General features: G+C 50.2%; 1 protein-coding gene across 3 annotated transcripts in view; it reads right to left on the bottom strand.

Annotated features, from left to right (window-relative positions):
• The window catches only part of QRICH2 (glutamine rich 2), a 418,913-nt gene that overhangs the window by 205,400 nt on the left and 190,131 nt on the right, over window positions 1–23,382 (bottom strand). For all 3 annotated transcript variants that reach the window (XM_078654585.1, XM_078654584.1, XM_078654583.1), the window contains exons 3-4: window positions 22,145–22,195; window positions 21,324–21,425 (exon numbers count right to left, since the gene is read on the bottom strand). In XM_078654585.1, the coding sequence (XP_078510711.1) occupies window positions 21,324–21,425; window positions 22,145–22,195 (153 nt within the window). The remainder of the gene's footprint in view (window positions 1–21,323; window positions 21,426–22,144; window positions 22,196–23,382) is intronic.

Here is a 23,382-nt window from a genome sequence, read left to right on the forward strand (position 1 = left end):
AAGAAAAAAGAACAGGTAGGTATTTAATTATAGAAGCGCTGATAAAAGAAGTATTACAATACAATTCCTCCCTGAGCACACTCCAAATCAGTATATTGCAAAACACTTGTATAGACATTTTGATCCTTAAGCACAAAAGTAAAACATTTTTTAGACACAGCCTAATACAACAGTATTCTATAATTCGTTCTATTTTACAATTTTCTCAAAATGTAATAATTACATTACAAAAATCTCTTTCTGCTAATCCAGTATAGGTGTTGACGACTGTTCCAAATTCCAAAAAAAGTCCCTTCCAAATTCCAAAATAAATCCTTCTTCATGTAGTTTTGAGTTTATTCAAAAAGAAATGTAAACAAATCCAACAGGGTTAATCCTTGGCAATTCCAATACTGATAATGTTTCAATCGGTAACTCTTTTTCTGGTGGATACAGTGTCTGCCTGTGGATTCCTCACCTATTGAATATCCCCAGCGCCAGAATTCCGCGGAAAATTTTTCCTAGCTCTCCACGCAGACGAGGTCGTCACAATACTACGGCTCTGCTCACGACTCCTCATGACATCACTGGAGCCATAAGAGAGCCTCGTCGGCATGATGACATCAGTTCCACCCATTTTTTCTGTGCCTCCGAGGCAAACAGGTGGACAGACCACAGATTTAAAGTATACACAGTACACAAAATTCATACCAATACACATAGTGTAAAATTAAGAGTATAGCCAAAGAATAAAAGCATTTCCTATAAATACACAAAGATAGAAGAGACAATGCAAAACAAACATGTTAAACAAGGCCACCGAAGGTAAGCAACTTGTTCTTCTGATGGATACATCTGCCTTTGTATTCCTCACCTTTTGAATAGAATCCCACAGCAGTCCCACACCCTTCTATACCAAAATGTCGTGCAGGACAGAGCACGCAAAATGGCCCTCCCTCCTCATCTCGGAATCCAGGCAATAATGCTTTGCGAAAGTGTGGAGGGAGGCCCAAGTCGCAGCCTTACAAATGTCCACTACAGGAACACCTCTGGCCAAAGCAGAAGTGGATGACTTGGCTCTGGTAGAATGAGCTCTAATACCTTCAAGCGGTTCCTTACCAGCAAGGGTGTAGCAGATCTTGATGCAAAAGATGATCCACCTGGAAAGAGTGTGCTTCATGCGTCCAACGTAGCCCACAAAGAACTGATCGTCCAATCGCAAGTCTTGAGTCCTATCCAAATAAAAGCTTAACGCTCTTTTTGGATCTAGGCGGTGAAGTCTCTCTTCCTCCTTGGATGGGTGAGGTAGAGGATAAAATACGGGAAGAGTAATGGAGTCTCCTAGATGTAAGGGAGTAACCACCTTAGGCAGAAAAGCAGCCCCGGTCCTGAGGACCATCCTTTCAACATGTATGGTCAAAAACAGGGGGGTTTGAACTGAGAACCTGAAGAAGCTCATTCACCCCCCTTGCGGAGGTAATAGCCACAAGAAAGCCCGTTTTAAAAGTCAGAAGTCTCAAAGGACAACTATTTAAGGGTTCAAACAGGGAACCCATCAAGAAAGTTAAAACAAGATTTAAATCCCATTGAGGCATACCAAAAGGAGTAGGCGGAAACCTATTGGTAAGGCCCTTAATAACAATGGGAGATTTAAATAAAGACGACTGATCCGGCAAACAACGAAACGCCGATAAAGCTGACAAATATCCCCTAACAGTAGCCACATCACAACCCTGCTGGGCCAAATACAGCGAAAACTGAAGAATGTCTGACAAGTGGGCCTTTAAAGGATCAATGGATCTCTCTCCACACCATTTAACAACCATCTGGAGGAGTAAATAGACTTAGTGGAGTGTTGCCTGGATGATAAAATAACATCCACCACATCCGGCGGGAGAGAAAAGGAACTCAGGTTGCCCTGTTCAAACTCCAGGCATGATGGTGTAGGCTCTGGAGGTGGGGGTGTAGAACCTGCCCCTGCGACTGCGAGAGGAAGTCTGCCCTGAGAGGGAAATGGAGCGGAGGGTGTGATGAGAGGTGAAGATGATCTGCGTACCACACCCTTCTTGGCCAATCCGGAGAGATCAATATAACTTGAGCCCGGTCTTGGCGAATCTTCCTCCGAACCAGAGGACTCATGGGTATGGGAGGAAATGCATAGAGGAGCTGTGAACTCCAATCCAATTGAAACGCATCTCCCAGCGCCCCCTGCATTGGAAACTGGAGACTGCAGAAGAACGGGCAGTGCGCGTTCTTGTGAGTGGCAATCAGGTCCATCTGAGGAGACCCCCACATCTCAAAGATGTGATTGACCACCTCCGGATGAAGCCGCCACCCATGATCGGCCGAGTAATGCCGACTGAGACTGTCTGAACGAACATTCAGCACTCTGGTTAGATGATTTGCAAACACACAAATCTGATGGCCCGGAGACCAGGACAGGAGTCGCAGAGCCTCTCGACAGAGACGAAATGACCCCACACCTCTCTGTTTGTTGATGTACCACATCGCGGTAGTGTTGTCTGTCAGGACCTGAACTGACTGACCGCGAAGGGAAGGAAGGAGAGCCTTTAGTGCCAAATGTACTGCCCGCAATTCCAGAAGATTTATGTGAAGCAACCTTTCCTCTGGGGACCAAAGACCTTGACCTCCAGATCCCCCTGATGAGCACCCCACCCTAGACTGGAGGCATCCGTGATCACTGTGGCCACCAGCGGAGGAAGCTGAAAGGGCTTTCCTTGAGACAGATTGCCCCGCACACTCCATCAAGACAGCTCCACTGCAGCGTCTCTGGGGATTCTAACTGACTCCCTGAGATCTCTGTTGTGTTAAAACCACTGCCTGTGGAGGCACCACTGGAGTGCCCTCATATGCCAGAGTGCATGACTGACCAACAGAATGCAGGAAGCAAACAGACCGAGCAGGCATAGGACCTTCAGGACTGGAACAAGAGCTTCATCGTAAAACAAAGGAATCATCTCCTGAATGTCTAGAATTCTCTGAGGAGGTGGAAAAGTTCGACACACAGTAGTATCCAGTACTGCCCCTATGAACAGGTTGCACTGAGAAGGCACCAGTGAGATTTGGGCAGATTTATTGAAAAACCCAAGTTAATCTACAGCTGAGCTGTCACTCGCATATGATGAAGCACCATCTCTGGCGACTCCGCCTTGAGCAGCCAGTCGTCCAGGTAAGGGAAAACCGGGATTCCCGACCTCCTGAGATGAGCTGCCACCACTGCCATCACCTTTGTGAAGTCTCGAGGTGCAATAGTAACACCAAACGGTAGGAACGCAAACTGGTAGTGCTGCAACCCTACCGTAAAACGGAGATACTTCCTGTGCGACTCAGGATGGGGATGTGAAAATACGCTTCATGCAAATCGATCACCACCATCCAGTCCTCTTGCTGCAGCGCCAGAAGTACCTGAGCAAAGGTCAGCATCTTGAATTTCTCCTGCTTGAGGTAAAAATTCAAGACCCTGAAATCCAGGATCGGATGTAACCTGCCATCCTTTTTGGGAATCAAGAAATACCGAGAGCAGCATCCTTAACCCCTTTCCTGCTCCAGAACCACCTCTATGGCACATTTTTGTAATAAGGCAAGGACCTGCTTCTGGAGAAGAAGCAAATGATCTTCCGAACAGAAACCTTGGCAAGGAGGGTAAGGAGGAGGTTACTCTCCGAAAGGGAAGGGCGTACCCATTCTCTACAAGGTTTAAAATCCAAAGGTCTGACGTGACCGATTTCCAACCCTGTAGAAAGTGAGACAGACGACTCCCTACAGGACCCACATGTTCCAGGATGGGGGATCTAGGGCTGCTTTCCTGCGTTACCAAGGGAACCAGGGGGGTAGAAGAGAAGGAGGAGAGATTGCGGGTCAACCCACGTTGGCAGCCACTGCTTCTTCCTCTGAAGGACTTATAAAGAGGATTTTGCTACTATTGTTGCTGAGGCTGTCGTAAGCTTTGACAGGAAGACCTTCCAAATCCTCGATACTTCCTATATCCAAACCCCATTCACTGAGTTTGCAACCCTAAGGATTTTGCCGTGGCTTTGCTATCTTTGAACCTCTAAAGTGCAGAATCAGCCTTCTCTCCGAAAGGTTTTGAACCATCAAAGGGCAAATCAAGAAAGATAGCCTGTACATCTGGGGGAAACCCAGAGGATCTAAGCCAAGCAGTCTCCTGGTAACTATAGAGGAGCTCATAACCCTGGCCACTGAATCAGCTGTATCCAGGCCAGACTGTATAACCTGATGAGCAGCAGCCTGAGCATCCGACAGAACCTCCATAAAATTTCCCAGCTCCTCATCAGTCAACTTGGGCGTCAATTGCTTAGCTGAATCCATCAATGCATGTATGTAACGTCCCAACAAACAGGTAGCGGTTTACGCCACACCTCCAGGATAGGCTCAGTTAAAGTCTCATTAAAAGGCAACAGTGCCTCAACTATCGAAGATGGCGAATGCAAAACCTCTGTGAGCAAATTTGGCTTATATTCTGCTGTAGGCAATTGCAAGTCCAAAAGCTCCACAGCCTTTCTGATAACAGTATGATACAGAGTCACCGAGGTGGAGAATCCCTTGAAGAAGAAAGCTCCCACTCAGGGGAGGTGTCCAGGCCAGTCGCCTCCTGAAGCCCCTCAAAATCATCGACAGACTCCTCTATTTCACCCTCTTCAACCTCTTCTCTCTGATACTGTTCTTCCTCCAACAGTCTCTGTGCCTCTCTCCTCGAGCGTAACCTCGGTTGCGGCATCGGCGCGCCGACAACTCTGGAGCTGGAGTCGAAGGAGGATCCGATGGTGGAATTGGCGCCGTACGAGGCCAAGAGGAAGGCCCACCAGACGTCGCCGGGGGCTCCGTAGACTGATTTGCATATGGCTGGGTCCAAACTGGAATGGCATGGTGAGCAAAAACACGATGGATTTAGGCCCAGATCTCTACTGGAGTGAATGTATGACATTGTTCTGCATTCTGTCCATCAACTGTTCTATTAGCATTTGTCACCCTGTGGGTCCCGAGCTCTCCATGCCACTGGAGTCAAGCTATTCTGGCTGATGAGGGCTGAAAGCCCGAAACTGGTCCTAGGATGACTGTTTCCAGGCCAGGAAGGACCTGGCCTGGCAGTTCGGGCTGGACTGTTCCTATTGGGCGCTGGGCCAAGACTGATTTGCATATGGCTGGGTCCTAACTGGAATGGCATGGTGAGTAAAAAAACAATGGATTTAGGTCCAGATCTCTGTACTGGGGTGAATGTATGATATTGTTCTGCCTTCTGTCCATCAACTGTTCTTTTTGCAGGGCGCTCCGTATATGGTGTCGAAAATCTCTGAGCCGGAAACTGCCATGACAGCGCCGTCGGCATAAAAGGCACGAAGGGTGCCTGGGCATAATGCTGAAGCATGCCTAAATTGAAGGCTAGCTGACCCATGGGAAGGTGCTCCGGAGGGGGAGGCTGCCTTGGCAAACACGCCATACATAGCATTTAAAAAATGTGTAGGATCTGAACCCGGTGTAGGAAATTGAGGATACGGAGCCGAGTAGGTATCCACACGAGGAGCATCCGACGTCGGAACAATCAGATCTACAGGCAGAGCCACAGGTCCAGCCTTGTGTACAGGAGAAGGTTCATCCTGAACTGGTAAGTCCTCCGACTCCAGAGAGCCCCTTGGCGTTGACAACCGCGCCGGAGTACCTTTTGGAGAAGGAGATTTTTCCGGACTCACCGGGGGAGATGGCAAAGGCGAAGGAGACACAAAGTCTTTTTGACGATGTCGAGGAGCCGGAGAAGGTGATCTCGAAGTCTTTCCCCTCGATGAACGGCGCAGAGAGCCATGCCTCCTCTTCTTCTTGTGCTTCCTCGACTTCGAAGCATGCAAAGTCGACGACTTTGACTTCGATTTGGATCTTTTTCTCCCTCTCTTCTCCTTCCTTGCTTTTGCCATGAAAAGCTTGTCCTCCCGTTCTTTCAGAGCCTTTGGGCTCATTTTACGACAGCAGGAACAGCACTCCACATCATTGTCCGATGACAAACACAAAAGTACTAATCCTTGATCAATTTACATCATTTTCTGACAATGTGTACATCATCACAGAAGCACCTCTTTATAAAAATGCAGACGTTTAAAAAAAACGCATTAGAAAATCTCAGCTGCAGATAGAGAAGACAATAAAGGGCTCTTTAAAAGATGGAAAATACACACGGACAGATGAATTTTCCAGGGAATCCTGTAGGCTATTCCAAAGGCATTTGGCTCCTCGTCACAATGGCGAAATATAAAAGAGCATTCCTATTCTGCTATAAAGAAGCTGAAATTATTATCATCTTAAGACACCGAAACTGGTCATGGTGATTGCAATAACGCACAGGCCAATATCTCTGCTACACAATGACATTAAGTCCTTAATAAAACACGGGCCTGGGAAAAAGTGAGTCAATTACAATATAGCTCATACATACATACTACCTAAAGAGAGGTACCTTTGATTCAAAAACATTTATTTCTCTTAACGCAAAGGAGATGTGCATTTAAAGTATTCATAAGAAACACCATCCTCCATGAAACTTTGTCAAAGGTTCTCAAAAAGAATTAACACAAAGTACAGTATCGAATATAAAAATGAAAAATAGCGAGGTAATCAGATGAAAAAGAATTCTTATCATTTATTGTGGTTATAAAATAAGGCTATCCACTTTCTCTAATTTTGTTGCACATTTCTCTTGAACCCTTGGCGTTGCAATAACAGTTGGTGAAAAGACTCGTGGCTTCAAAATATATGAAAAAGAATTTAAAATTCTACTGATACTAACAGAGTTGTGCTGTATTACTGACACATGTTTTACAATACCAGACTTTTCACCCACTTATCAAGGCGCTAACATTGGTTAACACATTCTGGACAAAATATAAACCGCTGTAAATTGCTCACCTCGTTTTGAGGGGGTGAAAGCCAAAGGTGTATAATGAGGAGAAGTGTAATAAGTAGATGCCAATGCCTGACAGTAAGTGGGTATTAAGTCTACTAGCAGCTACCCATTTAATCTCACCCAAGGCAGGCACACAGACAGGCTAAGTGCCCCATTATGCTCTATGTTGGTCTTCACTCTCACTGAACTCAGAATGCTGGCATTTTTAACTAGTTATCTGACTGCATTGTAAATATTCTGAATAGATGAGTAATCTCAACACCCCCATTTATGTTCTTAATTTCTAATCTCTACATATGGCATATATGCTTCAAAAATTGTCAAAATAATAATTTAGCTCCTAGGTTATGAACACAGCGAGAACTTTAATCCTCACCATATTAAAAGATATGGGTATTAAAAGAAGAGTAGGAAATAAAAGAGAATTTGCTACATTCTTTTAAAAGCTATATGGGGTAGAACCAAGAAATCATTACATCATTGATGGCTTTCTGAAGGACCTTAAGCTACCAGTTCTAACCCCACAGGAAACAGAGCAGTTACAAAACCCCATAACAACAGGCGAGATCAGAGAGGCCATTAACTACTTAGCACTTGATAAGGCACCAGGCCCAGTTGGCATAGCTACACATTTCTATAAGAGATGTTCCTCAATTATAATACCTCATTTGGCTAGCCTTTATAACCCCTTTAGAGAAATACGAGGAGTAACCCCTTCCACAAAGAAAATAAACCCAGAGAATCTTGTGCTCATATAAACCCATTGCTTTACTCAGTCGTGATCTAAAAATCTTCACTAAGATACTAGTGAAAAGAATAGAAAACATAATGCAAAAAAAGGAGAGACCTAGACCGAGGGGGGGGATATAATAGTTAGAAAAACAATAATATAAACCAAATACACCAGGTAGAGAAAGCCAACAAATTGTACATTCCTGTACTTATACTTGCCTTGGAGACTAAAAAGGTTGCATTTGTCATTCCTCAGACATGTGCCACGTGGCCATGATGGATGCGGACTTAATTCCACATCAGCGATACTTATAAATTGTGACAGAACAGAATCCTTCGAATTATGGAGAAGGATATAAGCAGGATGCATCCTTTCCCTTCTTTTTTTTTACCCTGTCCATAAAACCATTGGACAAAAAATTAGATAAAAAGTGGAGGCGATGGAAATGCCCTTTGGGGGGTATGATATATAAAATATACCTCTTTGCAGATAATATTCTGTTAACAATTACTGACTCAGAAACATCAATACCACTGACACTAGAATTTCTGGGAAATTATAGATAGAGTTCCTGGTTCAAGGTAAACCTAGATAAATCTGAAATGTTGGACATTGGCATATCTGCGAAAATCTCAGGAAAGCTCACAGACATTGCCACATTTCAATGGGCAAATATATTTGGTATTAATATAACATTGACTAATTCAGGGACTATAGAAGGCAAATTACTCATCGCTGTTGGCGAACATCACCTCATCAGGAGGGAGCTCCTCTTTATATCATAAGCAAACACAAGGAGATGATGGACGGAGCGCTGACATTTTTCAGACATTCACCTCCAGTCACAGATCTGGGTTGAATCCATCATCATTCTTAGCTCACTTCACCACCTCAGTTCAGACCCAGCTATATGCAAATCAGTCTTAACCCTGTGCCTCACGGGAACAGTCCAACCCGAACTGCCAAGCCAGGTCTTCCCTGAACCGAAAACAAGCATCCTGGGACCGGTTTCTGAGTAACACCCTTCATCAGCCAGGCTAGCTTGAATCCAGTGGCAAAGTGAGCAAGGGACCCACGTCGGGGCATACTCTGCCAACTTAGGGCGAACAAAGCAAACACAAGGAGAGGATGAACGGAGCGCTGAAACTTTTCAGACACTCACCTCCAGTCACAGATCTGGGTTGAATCCATCATCATTCTTTAGCTCACTTCGCCACCTCAGTTCAGACCCAGCTATATGCAAATCAGTCTTGACCCTGTGCCTCATGGGAACAGTCCAGCCCGAACTGCCTTTATATCCTGGCTGAGGTACGCAGTGGCATTGTCATGTTGTTATGCAGATTTGTAGAGCACATTATCACCCAGAAAAGTATCCTGGAGCTGAGCAGGTGTGAGTTTAGCCACACCTAGGGCCTAGGGGGACTACTCAAAAAGCCAGGTCTTCAACCTCTTGCGAGATTCAAGAAGTGAGGAGGAGTCTCTAATGTGTAGCGGCAGGTCATTCCACACTTTAGGAGCGATGTAGGAGAAGGCTTGACCGCCAGATCTGGTTTTCCTTATGTGTGGATTTGTGCAAATAGGAGTCTCGATGAACGGATGTGTTTGGAAGGTTTGTGAAAGCAGATGCGATTGTTGATGTATGCTTGGCCAGTGTTGTGCAGTGCCTTAAAAGTGTAGATGAGAAGTATGAATTGTGCTTGTTTGTGAATGGGGAGCCGGTGGAGCTCCTTCAGGTTTGGTGTGATCTGAGTGTGGCGTGGGAGATTGAGACTTGTTCTGGTCGACAAGTTCTGAATGGTCTGCAGCCTTCTGGTGAGTTTTTTGTTGATCTTGGTCTAGAGTGTGCTCCTGTAGTTCAGCTTGCTTGTGACCAGGGTGTGCATGGCGGTTTTTGGGGTGTTGATTGGAAGCCATTTGAAAATCTTCCTCAGCATCTTCAGGATCTTGATGATTGAGGCGGTGACAGCATTGACTTGGGTGGTCATGTTGAGTTTGTTGTCAGTGGTGATCCAGAAGCTCTTGGCATGGGTAGTGGGATGGGGGTCCATCTTAGCTCTATTTGGCCACCAAGTGGAGTCCTACAGTGATCTGCTCTTCCAAAAGATCACAATTTTGGTCTTGTCGGTGTTCAGCTTAAGTCAGTGGGTCTTCATCCAGTGGGCGATTTCAGTCAAACAGGCATTGAACTGAACCAGGTACTGGGTGTCTTGCCCATGAGGGAGAGTTTGAGTTTTGCTCCTTCGGAGTAGGAGAGGATGTTGATGTTATAAGAGCAGATGAGGCTGGCTAGAGGAATCATGTATGCGTTAAAGAGGGTAGGGGTCAAGGAGGATTCTTGCGGATCTCTGCAGATGAGGTCGCAGACATCCAAGGAGTATGATGCCAGGCTTTTATCAAAAAGGGGGGAAGAGGCTATTGATAGGGCTTTTCTAATAGGTCCAGCATACTTGCCCAAATAACTGTGGAACAAAGGAGTGGTACGCAGTTCCTAGGTGAAGTAATAGTCACCACTAAGGAGTAGAGTAGAGGTTCCTGCACCTAACACAGAGAACACACTACCCTCCTTCTATTTTGTACCCTAGGTAAGGTACCCATATGAATAAAGTATCACAGAGGAATCCTTAACCTATTTTAATCCGCTACACCTACACCTACATCAGACTAGGACACCTCACCCCCACTGCACCCTTACGGCAAGGATCAAAAGATGTCCGAAAAAGAGCCCCTTTAAGGGTGCCCGTTGGGCATTGCAGCGCCGGCCCAACGAGGAGCAGGCTCAAATGATGAAGCATGACACCTAGCTTGCTGGGTGTGCGAGAGCCCTTCGACAAGGAGGAATTCCCCTCCTCCTCTATTCACACGACCCCTGTTTCACTTTCTTCATCAGACACTCCGGTCTAGGTGGTTTTAGGTGACTATTACTTCACCTAGGAACTATGATGCCAAGCTGACAGACTGGTTGCTTCCAGTCAGGAAGAAGCAGATCCATTGGAGTGCATGTCCTTGAATTCAGATGTCGTTAAGGCATTGGACGAGGATGGGGTGGGGAACTGTTTTGAATGCTGCGGAGAGGTACAGGAGGATGACGGCTGCCATGTCTCCTCTGTCCAGAGTCATGCGGATATCATCTGTGGTGGTGAGGAGGGCAGTTTTGGTGCTGTTGTTTGAGCTGAACCCAGACTGATTGGTTTTACGGAGTTGGAGGACGTTGAGGTATTCGGTGAGGTGTCTGTTAATGATTTTCTCTATAACCTTGGCTGGTAATTGTACCACGGAGATTGGTCGGTAGTTGGAGAGTGTTGAAGGGTCTACAGAGGGTTTCTCCAGCAAAAGGGGGACAGGTGCATGTTTCCAAGTATCTAGGAAGGTCACAGAAGAGGTGGATGCATTCAGAATTGGTGTGAGCACAGGACTGAAAGGTTGCAGCCCTTTAAAGTAGGTATGGTGGAGGCAGGGGTAAGATGAAGCACCCCTGAGTGGATGGACTTTATAGTAGCAGCAGTTTTCTTCTGGGGTGATGACAGGCCCTGTGGTTTTCATTGGTTCATTGGATAAGGTCCGTAGATATTTGGTGAGGTTGTTGGGTCCTGTTGCAAGCTGAAGCTACTATAAATGGTGGTTATTTTGTTTCTGAAGACTTGAGAGAGATTGTTGCAGAGGTACTACGAGGGGGTGATCGAATTGGAGGCGGCCAATGGTGAGGTGAAATCTTTCACAATGGTGAAGATTTCTTTGCTTCAGTTGGTGCTAGCATTGATGCCGTATGCCAAAGTGGGGCATTTGGTGGGCTAGATCTTTGTTGGTAGTGTTAAGGTGGATTTGAACATGGTCCTGTCTGCATTATTCTGGCTCATTCTCCGTTTGCACTCCAGTTATTTGCAGTGGTGTTTCATCAGTCTGAGTTCCTCCATGTACCTTCTGAAAATAAATATATCCCTAAAAGGGTCTGTGTGATATAAATAGAGCTGGAGGGCTTCTTGATCTTGGGATGTAAAAAAACAGAAGAGCTCAGAATATACACTGCACTAAAATGGAGCAGGGACTAGACCTTTCCATTCTGAACACGCGTATACAGCTGCTCAGTTTATAATAGCTTTTGAATGTAAAATATACTGGGTACAAATTGACAAAACTTTTATGGAATGCCCCCTATTCTACCTTTTCTAGATCCCTAGAAATTACAGACTGGCAATGTTGGACCCGGCCTCGTGGCGTGGTCCTACCCCTCCCGCATGGCGGGCCCGGGACGACATCGGCCTCCGTCGACCCGCCGTCGACCCCCCTGAACACGAACCAGCGACGAGAGCAGCCCCCCTGGCAACCCACAGCTCTCCCCCCCTGGGACCCCAACTGACCCTGCTCGCCAACACTGCCGGTCTGGCGACCATGCCAGGCCACCATTTCCAGCCCGACTCCATCTTGGGCCCATCACGTCCCGAGCACGTGGCCGCAGCCATCCCTGGCCCCGGCCCCAGCGAAGCCCCGACATCGAGGCACCAAGATCCTCCCAGGTGGTAGAGTGGCCACTTGGCGGATCCCGGAGGAGGGGAGTTTCGATGGGCCTCCAGCCATCCCCGGATGCCTGGTGTCGATCGCCCTCCAGCCTCCCTGGGCCCGGGCTCCACCCCCCCTGCTGGGTGTCTGGACACCTTCATCCCGGCCCCTCGGACCCCCAGGCGCGAGGGTCCGGACATCAAAGGACTCCAGTCCTATATCTGGGCCAGCCCTGGATTAGGATGCCAGTTGTATCTTGGAGTCGAAGCCCTGCTGACTTGGTCGCGGCTGATCCTGATCCGAACTCTGCACCGGAACCATCTTCGAGGCCCTGCTGACGCTGTCGCGGCCTGACCGAGCTGAACCATCTTCGAGGCCCTGCTGACGCTGTCGCGGCCTGACCGAGCGGAACCATCTTCGAGGCCCTGCTGACGCTGACGCGGCCTGACCGAGCTAAACCATCTTCGAGGCCCTGCTGACGCTGTCGCGGCCTGACCGAGCGGAACCATCTTCGAGGCCCTGCTGACGCTGTCGCGGCCTGACCGAGATGAACCATCTTCGAGGCCCTGCTGACGCTGTCGCGGCCTGACCAAGCTGAACCACCTTCGAGGCCCTGCTGACGCTGTCGCGGCCTGACCAAGCTGAACCACCTTCGAGGCCCTGCTGACGCTGTCGCGGCCTGACCAAGCTGAACCATCTTCGAGGCCCTGCTGACGCTGTCGCGGCCTGACCAAGCTGAACCACCTTCGAGGCCCTGCTGACGCTGTCGCGGCCAGACCCCTTGAACTATCCATGCACTAATTGGTGCCAAGACTGTCCCGCTACCCCATTATTCCCGAAACCACGACTTTATGGATCCCTCGATCCCTGTCTGCTAACCTGCTAAGTACCTGCCTTCAATTCTTATATAAAGATACTTGTGAATATTCCGTCGTGTGGTGTCCGTCTGTAGTAGTGTGATTGCTCAGCTGGTACGATTGTAGGAGAGGAGCCTCGCCAAGGAGGCCTCCCTACGGCGCTCGGCCTATTCCATAGAGAGAGGTGAGTCTCGGGGCGGGCAGTCAGACATCTTCTGTCTCCCCTGGGATCGCCTTTCCAACATTGGTGGCAAGCCACGGGATCCGAGCCCGCGCAAATCGTACAGCGAGTAATTCGCCACTACTAACAGAGACCCACAACCACGATGACTACTAAGGAAACCGGAATGACCACAGAATTCCAGAAGGAATGATTAGAGGAGTACACCCATAAAGAACTCAAACAATTCTGCAAAGCCCTGGGTATCGCTACCACCGGACTAAGCACAAAAGACGATTTCAAAGACGCGCTGCAAACATGGGTGGAGACCGGAGCGACCCCACCCCAGGCTAACGATGACATTATCCTAGAAGTACCCCTGAGTACGGTCATAGCCCCAGTGGAAGAAAGAACCGCCAACAGAGAACCGGGCCTCTCCCACGAAGACGCCCGGGAGCGCGAGAGGAGTCGGCTCCATGAACTAGAGCTCGCCCGACTTCGGCTGGATGGAGAACTTCAATTAGCAGAAAAGAAAATGGCCATTGAGCAACTACGATTAGAAGGAGATCTGGAAGAGAGGCGGAGGCAAAGGGAGTTGGAAGAAAAAAAGCTCACGTACGAACACGAGCGTGGCCTCAAAGAACTAGAGATCAAGTCCAAGACCGAAGAGGCTGGCGCCGCGATAACCCGGGACCCTCCACCTCCGGCTGACCCGAAGGTTCACATTCCCAAAGATATCGTCAAGGAATACTACAAGAATGACGATATCCAACAATGGTTCAAGGCGTATGAAGTTGCCATGACCGCGCACTGCATCCCGCGAAAAGATTGGGGTGCTGGCTTATGGGGGAGATTTGTCAGCGAAGGGAGAGACACCCTGCTTGAGCTGGCCGAGGAAGTGATGTCCTCCTATGACCACATGAAAGACGCCCTGCTCACCCGGTATGGCCTCACCCCCGAGATGTACCGACAGAGGTTCAGAGACTGCAAAAAGATCCCCGGTACCACGTGGGTGGAATACGTAAACTTTTATAGCCGGGCCCTGGAAGGATGGATAAAGGGCAGCAAAGTGTCCACCTACGAGCAGCTGTTCGACCTCATCGTTTGGGAGCACCTCTCCAACAACTGCTTTGTCGAGCTCAGACAGCATCTCCTCGACAGCAAGCTGACCGAGCCCCGAAAACTCGCCGTCGAGGCTGATCGATGGGTGAGCACCCGGGTCCCCCGGACCCCGATAGGAGAAACGGGACGGAACGGCCAGGGGCACCCCCGCCAGCGTGGCGGCGGAGGAGGCCAGAACAGGAGCCGAGACTTCCCGTCGGCCCCGGGCCAGAGCCCGCCTCGGGGGTCCCCCCAGAATAAACCTTCGCCAACCCTGACCAGAAGAGGACCCCCTCCAGTACGGCCGGGGCCCCGCCCGAACATTACTTGCCACAGATGCAGCGGCCCGGTCACTATGCCAGTGACCCCCTCTGCCCCATGAACCAGCGCCCCGGCACCACCGGGCCTCCGACCCGCCAGTTCGCTGCTGCAGCCCTGGGGGAAGGGGGAGAAGAAGGCGAAGAGGTCTACGATGAAGATCAGACCGAGTATGAACCGGCCGCCATGGCCCTAGCCTGCCTGGGCGAAAGAGGCATGGTCCCCCAAGCCCCTCTACCGAGCAACACTCAAAAATACCATCAGTGGGTCCACATCAATGGACGACGGACCGAAGCCCTCCGAGACACGGGAGCCAGTGTGACGGCCGTCCGCTGCCACTTGGTGACCCCCGAACAGATCATACCCAACGTGCGATGCCCCGTGCAGGCCGCCGACAACTCCGAGACTCTGTGTCAGATGGCCCGAATCCCCTTCGAGTGGGGGGGGGGTGTCGGGCACCCTCAAGGTGACCGTCCGGGACGACGCCCCCGTGGACTGCCTCCTCGGAAACGACCTCGAGAGCTCTCCCTGGGCCCAAGTCGAGCGGAGAGAACATCTAGGAATGATGGGACTACCAGAGTGGGCCTGCGCTACGACCCGATCTATGACTGCCCGGGCCCCGGCGGCAACAGAGGCCACCCTGACTGAAGAGCCGGAGTGGCCCGCGCCACCACCGCCTGCAGTCAATGAAGAATCCGAGCCCGAGCCATCAGAGCACGACCGAGAAGGCAGCGCCGAACTCAGCAACATACCCGAACTAGCCCAATGGCGCCAGGAGGGTGGTCCCACCCGAGAACAATTCCGGCAGGAACAGAAGGCCTGCCCCTCCCTCGAGGGGACCCGGCAGCAAGCCACAGCCCAAGCTGCCGGAGATACCTCGGGGTCCCACTGGGTATACTGGGACCACGGCCTCCTATACAGTGAACAGAAAATTGCCGAGCTGGGGGCCAGCCGAGTGTTGGTGGTCCCCCTACGATTCAGAGACTTCCTCTTGAACCTGGCACATGATGTGCCCCTCGCCGGGCACCTGGGACAGGACAAAACTTACAGCCGCCTGGTGACCCATTTCTACTGGCCGAAAATGCGCAACGATGTGCATAACCACTGCCGCACCTGCCCGACATGCCAAGCCAGCGGAAAGAGCGGGGGGAAGGTGAAGGCCCCGCTCCAACCCTTTCCAGTGGTGACCACTCCCTTCGAGCGAGTGGGGATCGACATCGTGGGGCCCCTGGACCCCCAAACCTCGCAAGGGCATCGCTTCATCCTCGTCCTGGTGGGCCATGCCACCCGCTATCCCGAAGCCATCCCCCTACGAACCATAACAGCTCCCGTGGTGGGCCGAGCACTGATGGGGATCTTCTCCAGAGTGGGGTTCCCCCGAGAAGTCGTGAGCGATCGGGGCACAAACTTTATATCGAAGTATATGCGGTCCCTGTGGCAACAGTGCGGGGTCACATATAAGTTCACCACCCCGTATCACCCCCAAGGGAATGGACTTGTGGAGCGGTTTAACCGAACACTCAAGGGGATGATCCAGGGCCTAGAAGAACCCCTCCGCCGCAAATGGGACGTCCTGCTGCCCTGCCTCCTGTTCGCCTATCGGGAGGTACCACAGAAATCCCTGGGGTTCAGCTCCTTCGAACTCTTGTACGGGCACCCTGTCCGAGGTCCTCTCAGCCTGGTCAAAGAAGGCTGGGAAACTACAGTCCAAGACGCCCCGCCGGATGTCTACCGGTACCTCCTGACCCTCCGAAGCCAGACTCGGAAGTTCCGGGCCCTTGCCGAGGCCAACCTTGAGGCCAGTCAGGAAGACATGAAACGCTGGTATGACCAGAACTCTTCATCCATCGAGTTCGAGCCGGGCCAGCAGGTCTGGGTCATGTCCCCGGTCGAACCTTGTGCCCTCCAGGACAAATGGTCGGGCCCCTTCAAAGTGATCGAGCGCAAGAGCCCCGTCACCTATCTCGTGGACATGGAGTCACCCCGAAACCCCCTCCGCGTCCTGCACGCCAACCGGCTCAAGCCTCATTTTGCCCGCACAGAACTGAGCCTGCTGCTAGCTACCGATGATGGGGCCGAAGACGACTCCGAGCCCCTGCCCGACCTCCTAAGGGGCGCTGAGAAAGACGGCTCCGTCGAGGGAATCTCTCTCTCCTCCGACCTGACCCCCGCACAGCGCCGAGACTGCCAAGAGCTGTTGGAGCAATTTTCAGACCTGTTCTCCCTCACCCCCGGGGTTACCCAGTGGTGTGTCCACGATGTCGACACAGGGGACAGCCAGCCAGTGCGACACCGGGCCTACCGAGTTCCCGACCGAGTTCGGGCCTGCATCCAGACAGAAGTTACCAGAATGCTGGCCCTGGGGGTGGTCGAACCCTCCGACAGTCCCTGGGCCAGCCCAGTTGTCCTGGTCCCCAAAGCCGCCGCACCTGGCACCCCTCCAGAACTCAGGTTTTGTGTCGACTACCGGGGACTAAATGCTGTTACCAGAACCGACGCGCATCCCATCCCCCGGGCCGACGAACTAATCGACCGCCTGGGAGCCACCAAGTACCTCAGTACTTTCGACCTCACAGCAGGGTACTGGCAGATCGGCCTCATCCCTGGCGCCCAGGAGCGATCGGCCTTCTCCACACCCGATTGCCACTTCCAATTCAAGGTGATGCCCTTCGGCATGAAAAACGCCCCAGCAACTTTCCAGAGACTGGTGAACAAAGTGCTGGCGGGGCTGGAAGAATTCAGCGCCGCCTATCTAGACGACATTGCAGTGTACAGCCTCCACTGGGCCGAGCACCTGAAGCACCTCTGGGAGGTCCTGACGGCCCTCCGACGGGCCGGACTAACAATAAAGGCCAGCAAGTGCCAAATAGGTCAAGGGTCCGTGACCTACCTGGGACACCAAGTGGGGAGCGGCCACGTGGCTCCCCTCCAACCCAAGATTGACGCCATCATGGCCTGGGAGCCCCCGGTCAGCCAGACAGCGGTCCGAGCCTTCCTGGGGCTCACTGGATATTATCGGCGCTTCATAAAGAACTATGGGAGCATTGTGGGTCCCCTCACTGAACTGACCTCGAAGAACCGGCCCCAGAAAGTACCATGGACACCCGCGTGTCAGGTGGCCTTCGAGACCTTGAAAACAGAAATGTGCACCGCCCCTGTGCTCCAAGCCCCTGACTACAGCCGGGAGTTCATAGTCCAGACCGACGCCTCGGAGCACGGCATTGGGGCGGTCCTATCTCAGATTGACCCCGAGGGGATTGACCATCCTGTGGCCTTCATCAGCCGGCGGCTGCTGGCCAGAGAGCAGCGATGGAGCACCATTGAGAGAGAGGCCTTCGCCGTCGTGTGGGCCCTCAAGAAACTCAGGCCCTACCTCTTCGGCACCCACTTCCGGGTCCAGACTGACCACCGGCCCCTGTGGTGGCTGATGCAGATGCGTGGCGAAAACCCAAAGCTGCTGCGATGGTCCATCTCCCTCCATGGGATGGACTTCACTGTGGCGCATCGCCCTGGCAACGACCACGCCAACGCTGACGGCCTGTCCCGCTTCTTCCGCCTCGACGAGGAGAATACCCAGGAAGATGGGTGACTCTCCCCGCCTTCAGCTGGAGGGGACGTGTGTTGGACCCGGCCTTGTGGCGTGGTCCTACCCCTCCCGCATGGCGGGCCCGGGACGACATCGGCCTCCGTCGACCCGCCGTCGACCCGCCGTCGACCCCCCTGAACACGAACCAGCGACGAGAGCAGCCCCCCTGGCAACCCACAGCTCTCCCCCCTGGGACCCCAGCGGACCCTGCTCGCCAACACTGCCGGTCTGGCGACCATGCCAGGCCACCATTTCCGGCCCGACTCCATCTTGGGCCCATCACGTCCCGAGCACGTGGCTGCAGCCATCCCTGGCCCCGGCCCCAGCGAAGCCCCGACATCGAGGCACCAAGATCCTCCCAGGTGGTAGAGTGGCCACTTGGCGGATCCCGGAGGAGGGGAGTTTCGATGGGCCTCCAGCCATCCCCGGACACCTGGTGTCGATCGCTCCCCACAAGCCTCCCTGGGCCCGGGCTCCAACCCCCTGCTGGGTGTCTGGACACCTTCATCCCGGCCCCTCGGACCCCCAGGCGCGAGGGTCCGGACATCAAAGGACTCCAGTCCTATATCTGGGCCAGCCCTGGATTAGGACGCCAGTTGTATCTTGGAGTCGAAGCCCTGCTGACTTGGTCGCGGCTGATCCTGATCCGAACTCTGCACCGGAACCATCTTCGAGGCCCTGCTGACGCTGTCGCGGCCTGACCGAGCTGAACCATCTTCGAGGCCTCCTGATGCTGTCGCGGCCTGACCGAGCGGAACCATCTTCGAGGCCCTGCTGACGCTGTCGCGGCCTGACCGAGCTGAACCATCTTCGAGGCCCTGCTGACGCTGTCGCGGCCTGACCGAGCGGAACCATCTTCGAGGCCCTGCTGACGCTGTCGCGGCCTGACCGAGCTGAACCATCTTCGAGGCCCTGCTGACGCTGTCGCGGCCTGACCAAGCTGAACCACCTTCGAGGCCCTGCTGACGCTGTCGCGGCCTGACCAAGCTGAACCACCTTCGAGGCCCTGCTGACGCTGTCGCGGCCTGACCAAGCTGAACCATCTTCAAGGCCCTGCTGACGCTGTCGCGGCCTGACCAAGCTGAACCACCTTCGAGGCCCTGCTGACGCTGTCGCGGCCAGACCCCTTGAACTATCCATGCACTAATTGGTGCCAAGACTGTCCCGCTACCCCATTATTCCCGAAACCACGACTTTATGGATCCCTCGATCCCTGTCTGCTAACCTGCTAAGTGCCTGCCTTCAATTCTTATATAAAGATACTTGTGAATATTCCGTCGTGTGGTGTCCGTCTGTAGTAGTGTGATTGCTCAGCTGGTACGATTGTAGGAGAGGAGCCTCGCCAAGGAGGCCTCCCTACGGCGCTCGGCCTATTCCATAGAGAGAGGTGAGTATCGGGGCGGGCAGTCAGACATCTTCTGTCTCCCCTGGGATCGCCTTTCCAACAGGCAAATAAATGTGTGCCCAGGATAATCAAAAAATATTTAGGGTTTGGGAAAAAATCTCAAGGAACACAGAAATTACAACATTTATGTCTCAATTCACCCCAATACATGACAATCGAGTTTCCGCCAACTAAAGAAGGAAGTAACTTTAAACAATGGAAAGATGGGGATTTTAGGATGATCACAGACTATTCCACAAAGGTAAAAGTCAAAACACTAGAGGAATGTAAAGCAGATTTTACCATAAAGGGTAACAAAATGTTATAATACATACAATACAATTAAAACCTTAGGTGTCCATTTCAAAACTAGCGGAAGCTGGCACAAGGGAATTAAACTTTGTAAGATTATTCACCTGTAAGACCCCACAAAATGTTGATATCTAACATCTACACAACCCCTTTCCAGTACTGGCAACCCCCCACTATGGACATACATAAAAAACAGGAACAAAGCATTAGGCAAGGAGATACCAGTAGAGCAATGGCAAAAATTGTGTATGGCAAAACATAGCAAAGGCAAATTGCTGCGTAAAACAGAAAGAACTTCTTTACAAAATCATTTTTAATTGGTAAGGGAGGCCTAGTAGATTACACAAAATGTTTCCGGGAGTAGATGATCATTGCTGGCGCCAAAGTGTAAACATAGGGGACATTCATAAAGGACAATGAAATGTCACATAGAACTTTTATATATTGGTGGAGTTCTTCCATCCTAACTACACATTGGAAAGAAATGGTGAGCCACAGTATGAAAGTTATTGAATTTCGTATGCCAGGAGATCCGGCAATAATTGTATTTGGACTGAAACTGAAGGGGTTGGAAGACATCACAAACGAGGGCTGGCCTTTGATATCCAATGTGTTGTTAGCATCTAAATTGGAAATAGGAACGAAATTGAAATGTACTTCATTGCCAACATAGTAGACTTGTCCAGAAGGCTGTGGACAATTTAGGCGACGGGAATGCTCACCAGGCACGCAAATGGAAGCAGTTGGTAGACTATTTGCAGACTCAACCACCACGTGTCTCCTATCCTTGCACCTGCATATGCTCAAACTTAATTGGGATCCCTGACCAAACCACAAAATACAAAGAAAGCAGTAAAGGAGCAGTACAAAGAACTATCAGCTCCTAAGGGATCTGTTATTAAAAGTATCGATACATGCTCATGAGTTGACAAAATTATGACCAAAGTGAGGCATCAGTACAGAATACCGTTGGGCTTTGCTGAAGGGGAGAGGGTGTGAAGTTGGGATTCTTGTACCAAGTTTATTGTATTGATCAATGACTACTGTAACACGTGACTTCTTACAATTAGAAAACTCAATCCGTTAAATAAGTATTGAAATGAATAACTTATGTTGAGAAAAAATGCTAAATAATGTTAAAAACAGCATTAACAACCCCTAAACGATAAAAGCTCAATAGTTACTGCATGTGCTTAGAATCTGAGGGATACACAGATGACAAGGGACTGAAGAGAGATTAAAGCTCATCAAATCTTGACCCCTAGAGGTCGCGGATATACGATTGTCCAGTCAGCTGTGCTGCCTGCTTAGAATCTGGAAGAAACACAGTTGACAAAGGACTGATGGTAAGTTAAAGCTCATCGACCTCTTGACCAATGGCGGTCATTGGAATATGGCTGTTCAGCCTGCTGTCTCCTATACCTGACCAGCTCGTTTGTCCTTCAGTTTAAACCAATATTTTACCCACCGTGCGACTCTTCACCAAAGTTTCATGCAGGACCTCCCACTCCACCATTTTCTTCATTTCCTCTGGCCCAGGTAATTGCTTGAGCTTCTCTTCCATGTCTCTCTGTGCAAACAGATGGCAAGAGGAAAGAATAAAGTAACAAAGAATCAGAATTACAGGTCACACATTGTACAGCCAGAGAAAGCAGTAACATGCTATTATGGGTCCTACAGAGTACATGTAGAGGGCAAGAAGATGCCCTCACAAGAATACACACTGCACACATACAGCAAAAAACAACACTCCATCACAAACACTGTACATCTACATAGAGGGAAAGCATGCTACCACTGGACAGATACTGCACACCTAGAGGAGATGACAACAAGGCAACACACGACCTGTAAATCAATATGTGCTGCAACCCTGCATCCCAGTAATCTCTCTGCATACCTAGAGTGGCACCATGTCAACACATGGACACACACTTCACATATACAGGGAGCAACAACATGCCAGCACACAACACACACTGCATATCTAGAGGGAACAACATGGTATCACAAGGGGAAACAAAGCACGTCGGGTGGAAACCATAACTTGGCATCACAACACGTAGGCAACACTGTCTGCTTTGAAAGGACATCTACTTCACATCTACAGGAGGTACAACATACAATTACAGTAAAAGAACTGTACATCAACTAGAAGGAGTACAAGATACACAATAACCAGTTAGAGAAACATAAAACATGCACTCTCAGGACAAGCACAGTTTATGTACACGAGGCTACAGCATTCCCTCAGAAAACAATGGGACTTCACAACTCTTTTGGACATACTATTGCTTGTTGTACTGTTTCTGCTTCCTGCTGCATCTTCTTCTGCTGTGTCTGTAAAAAGGAGCATGAAAGAGAAAGGTCAGGCAATGGGCAGTATCAGTCCTCTTTAGTCCATGGGTGCACCAGCGTGAATATACTACAATGAATGCAAAGGTGAATGACATAACATATTGCTAGTTGATTACAATGGAAAAGAAAACCAAACCAGGCATTTTCTTACATGCACTAGAGCATGTTGTTTGTGTGTAGTATGGGACACACGGATATCATAATATTGTATAAGAAGGTGAAGATAATGTTGCAGGCATTGATAGCTCTACTTTTTAGGATGTAACAGAGATAAACTGGACTCTGACTTCCTTAAACAGTGCTTGAGTAGGGGTCGGGAGTAAGGGAAATCCTGTCAATGTCACACATGTGATTTTTTGTGATTTTAAGAGATTTTTTTCAAAGCTTCATGAAGTGATCCATTGGTTATGTCACTAGGAGCTCTAGGTTTTTCCTGGGGCGGATCACTGTGGTTGACTGCTGGACCATAGTGGCTGGGCTATGGTGGTTGGGCGACGACGTGTCGGCAAAGTACATAATTCCTGTTTAAAGTTCGCCCAAAACTGCAAGGGTCCTACTGGGCACTACAGGCAGGAAAGTGGCACCCAACGTAGCTTGCAGTCTCCTGCTTGCTGAGGCGGCCTTATCCTTTAATCCTGGAGCTGATGACTTTCCTTTGCCACTGATGGATACAGAATCGCACTTTAGAGCATGACTGGTGTACCAATAATATGCAATGAGTACCTACACTACTGACCATAACTAGGCAGTTGAGCCCACTATATGTGAACCGTATGCAAACTACGTGAGCCATATATATTGAGCACTAGTTCCTAATGATAATGTCTTGACTGCCTTAACTGTTGGACCGCCATATCTGTTTGCTTTACCTATTATTAATATATTCTTAAACTATTTTATATCATTGGAGTGCATTGAATGCACTGTAGTACAGGGTGCAGAGAAGCACAGGGAAGAGCATAACACCCCCAAAAGCACCCTTAATCAATTTTAAAAACTAAAAACAGTCTAGATCGACAAAACTCAAAACAAACAGGGATAAAAATGTGCGAAAGAAGAAATCCAGTTTCTCTTGGCATGCTTTCACCATGCTCAGGAGTTCAAAAACGAGCGCTACCCTGAATATCAGGGGTATGATGGAAACATGGCCACTCTCAGATCAGTCGAGA

This window comes from Lissotriton helveticus, chromosome 7 (assembly GCF_964261635.1).
Source record: "Lissotriton helveticus chromosome 7, aLisHel1.1, whole genome shotgun sequence".
NCBI lineage: Eukaryota > Metazoa > Chordata > Amphibia > Caudata > Salamandridae > Lissotriton > Lissotriton helveticus.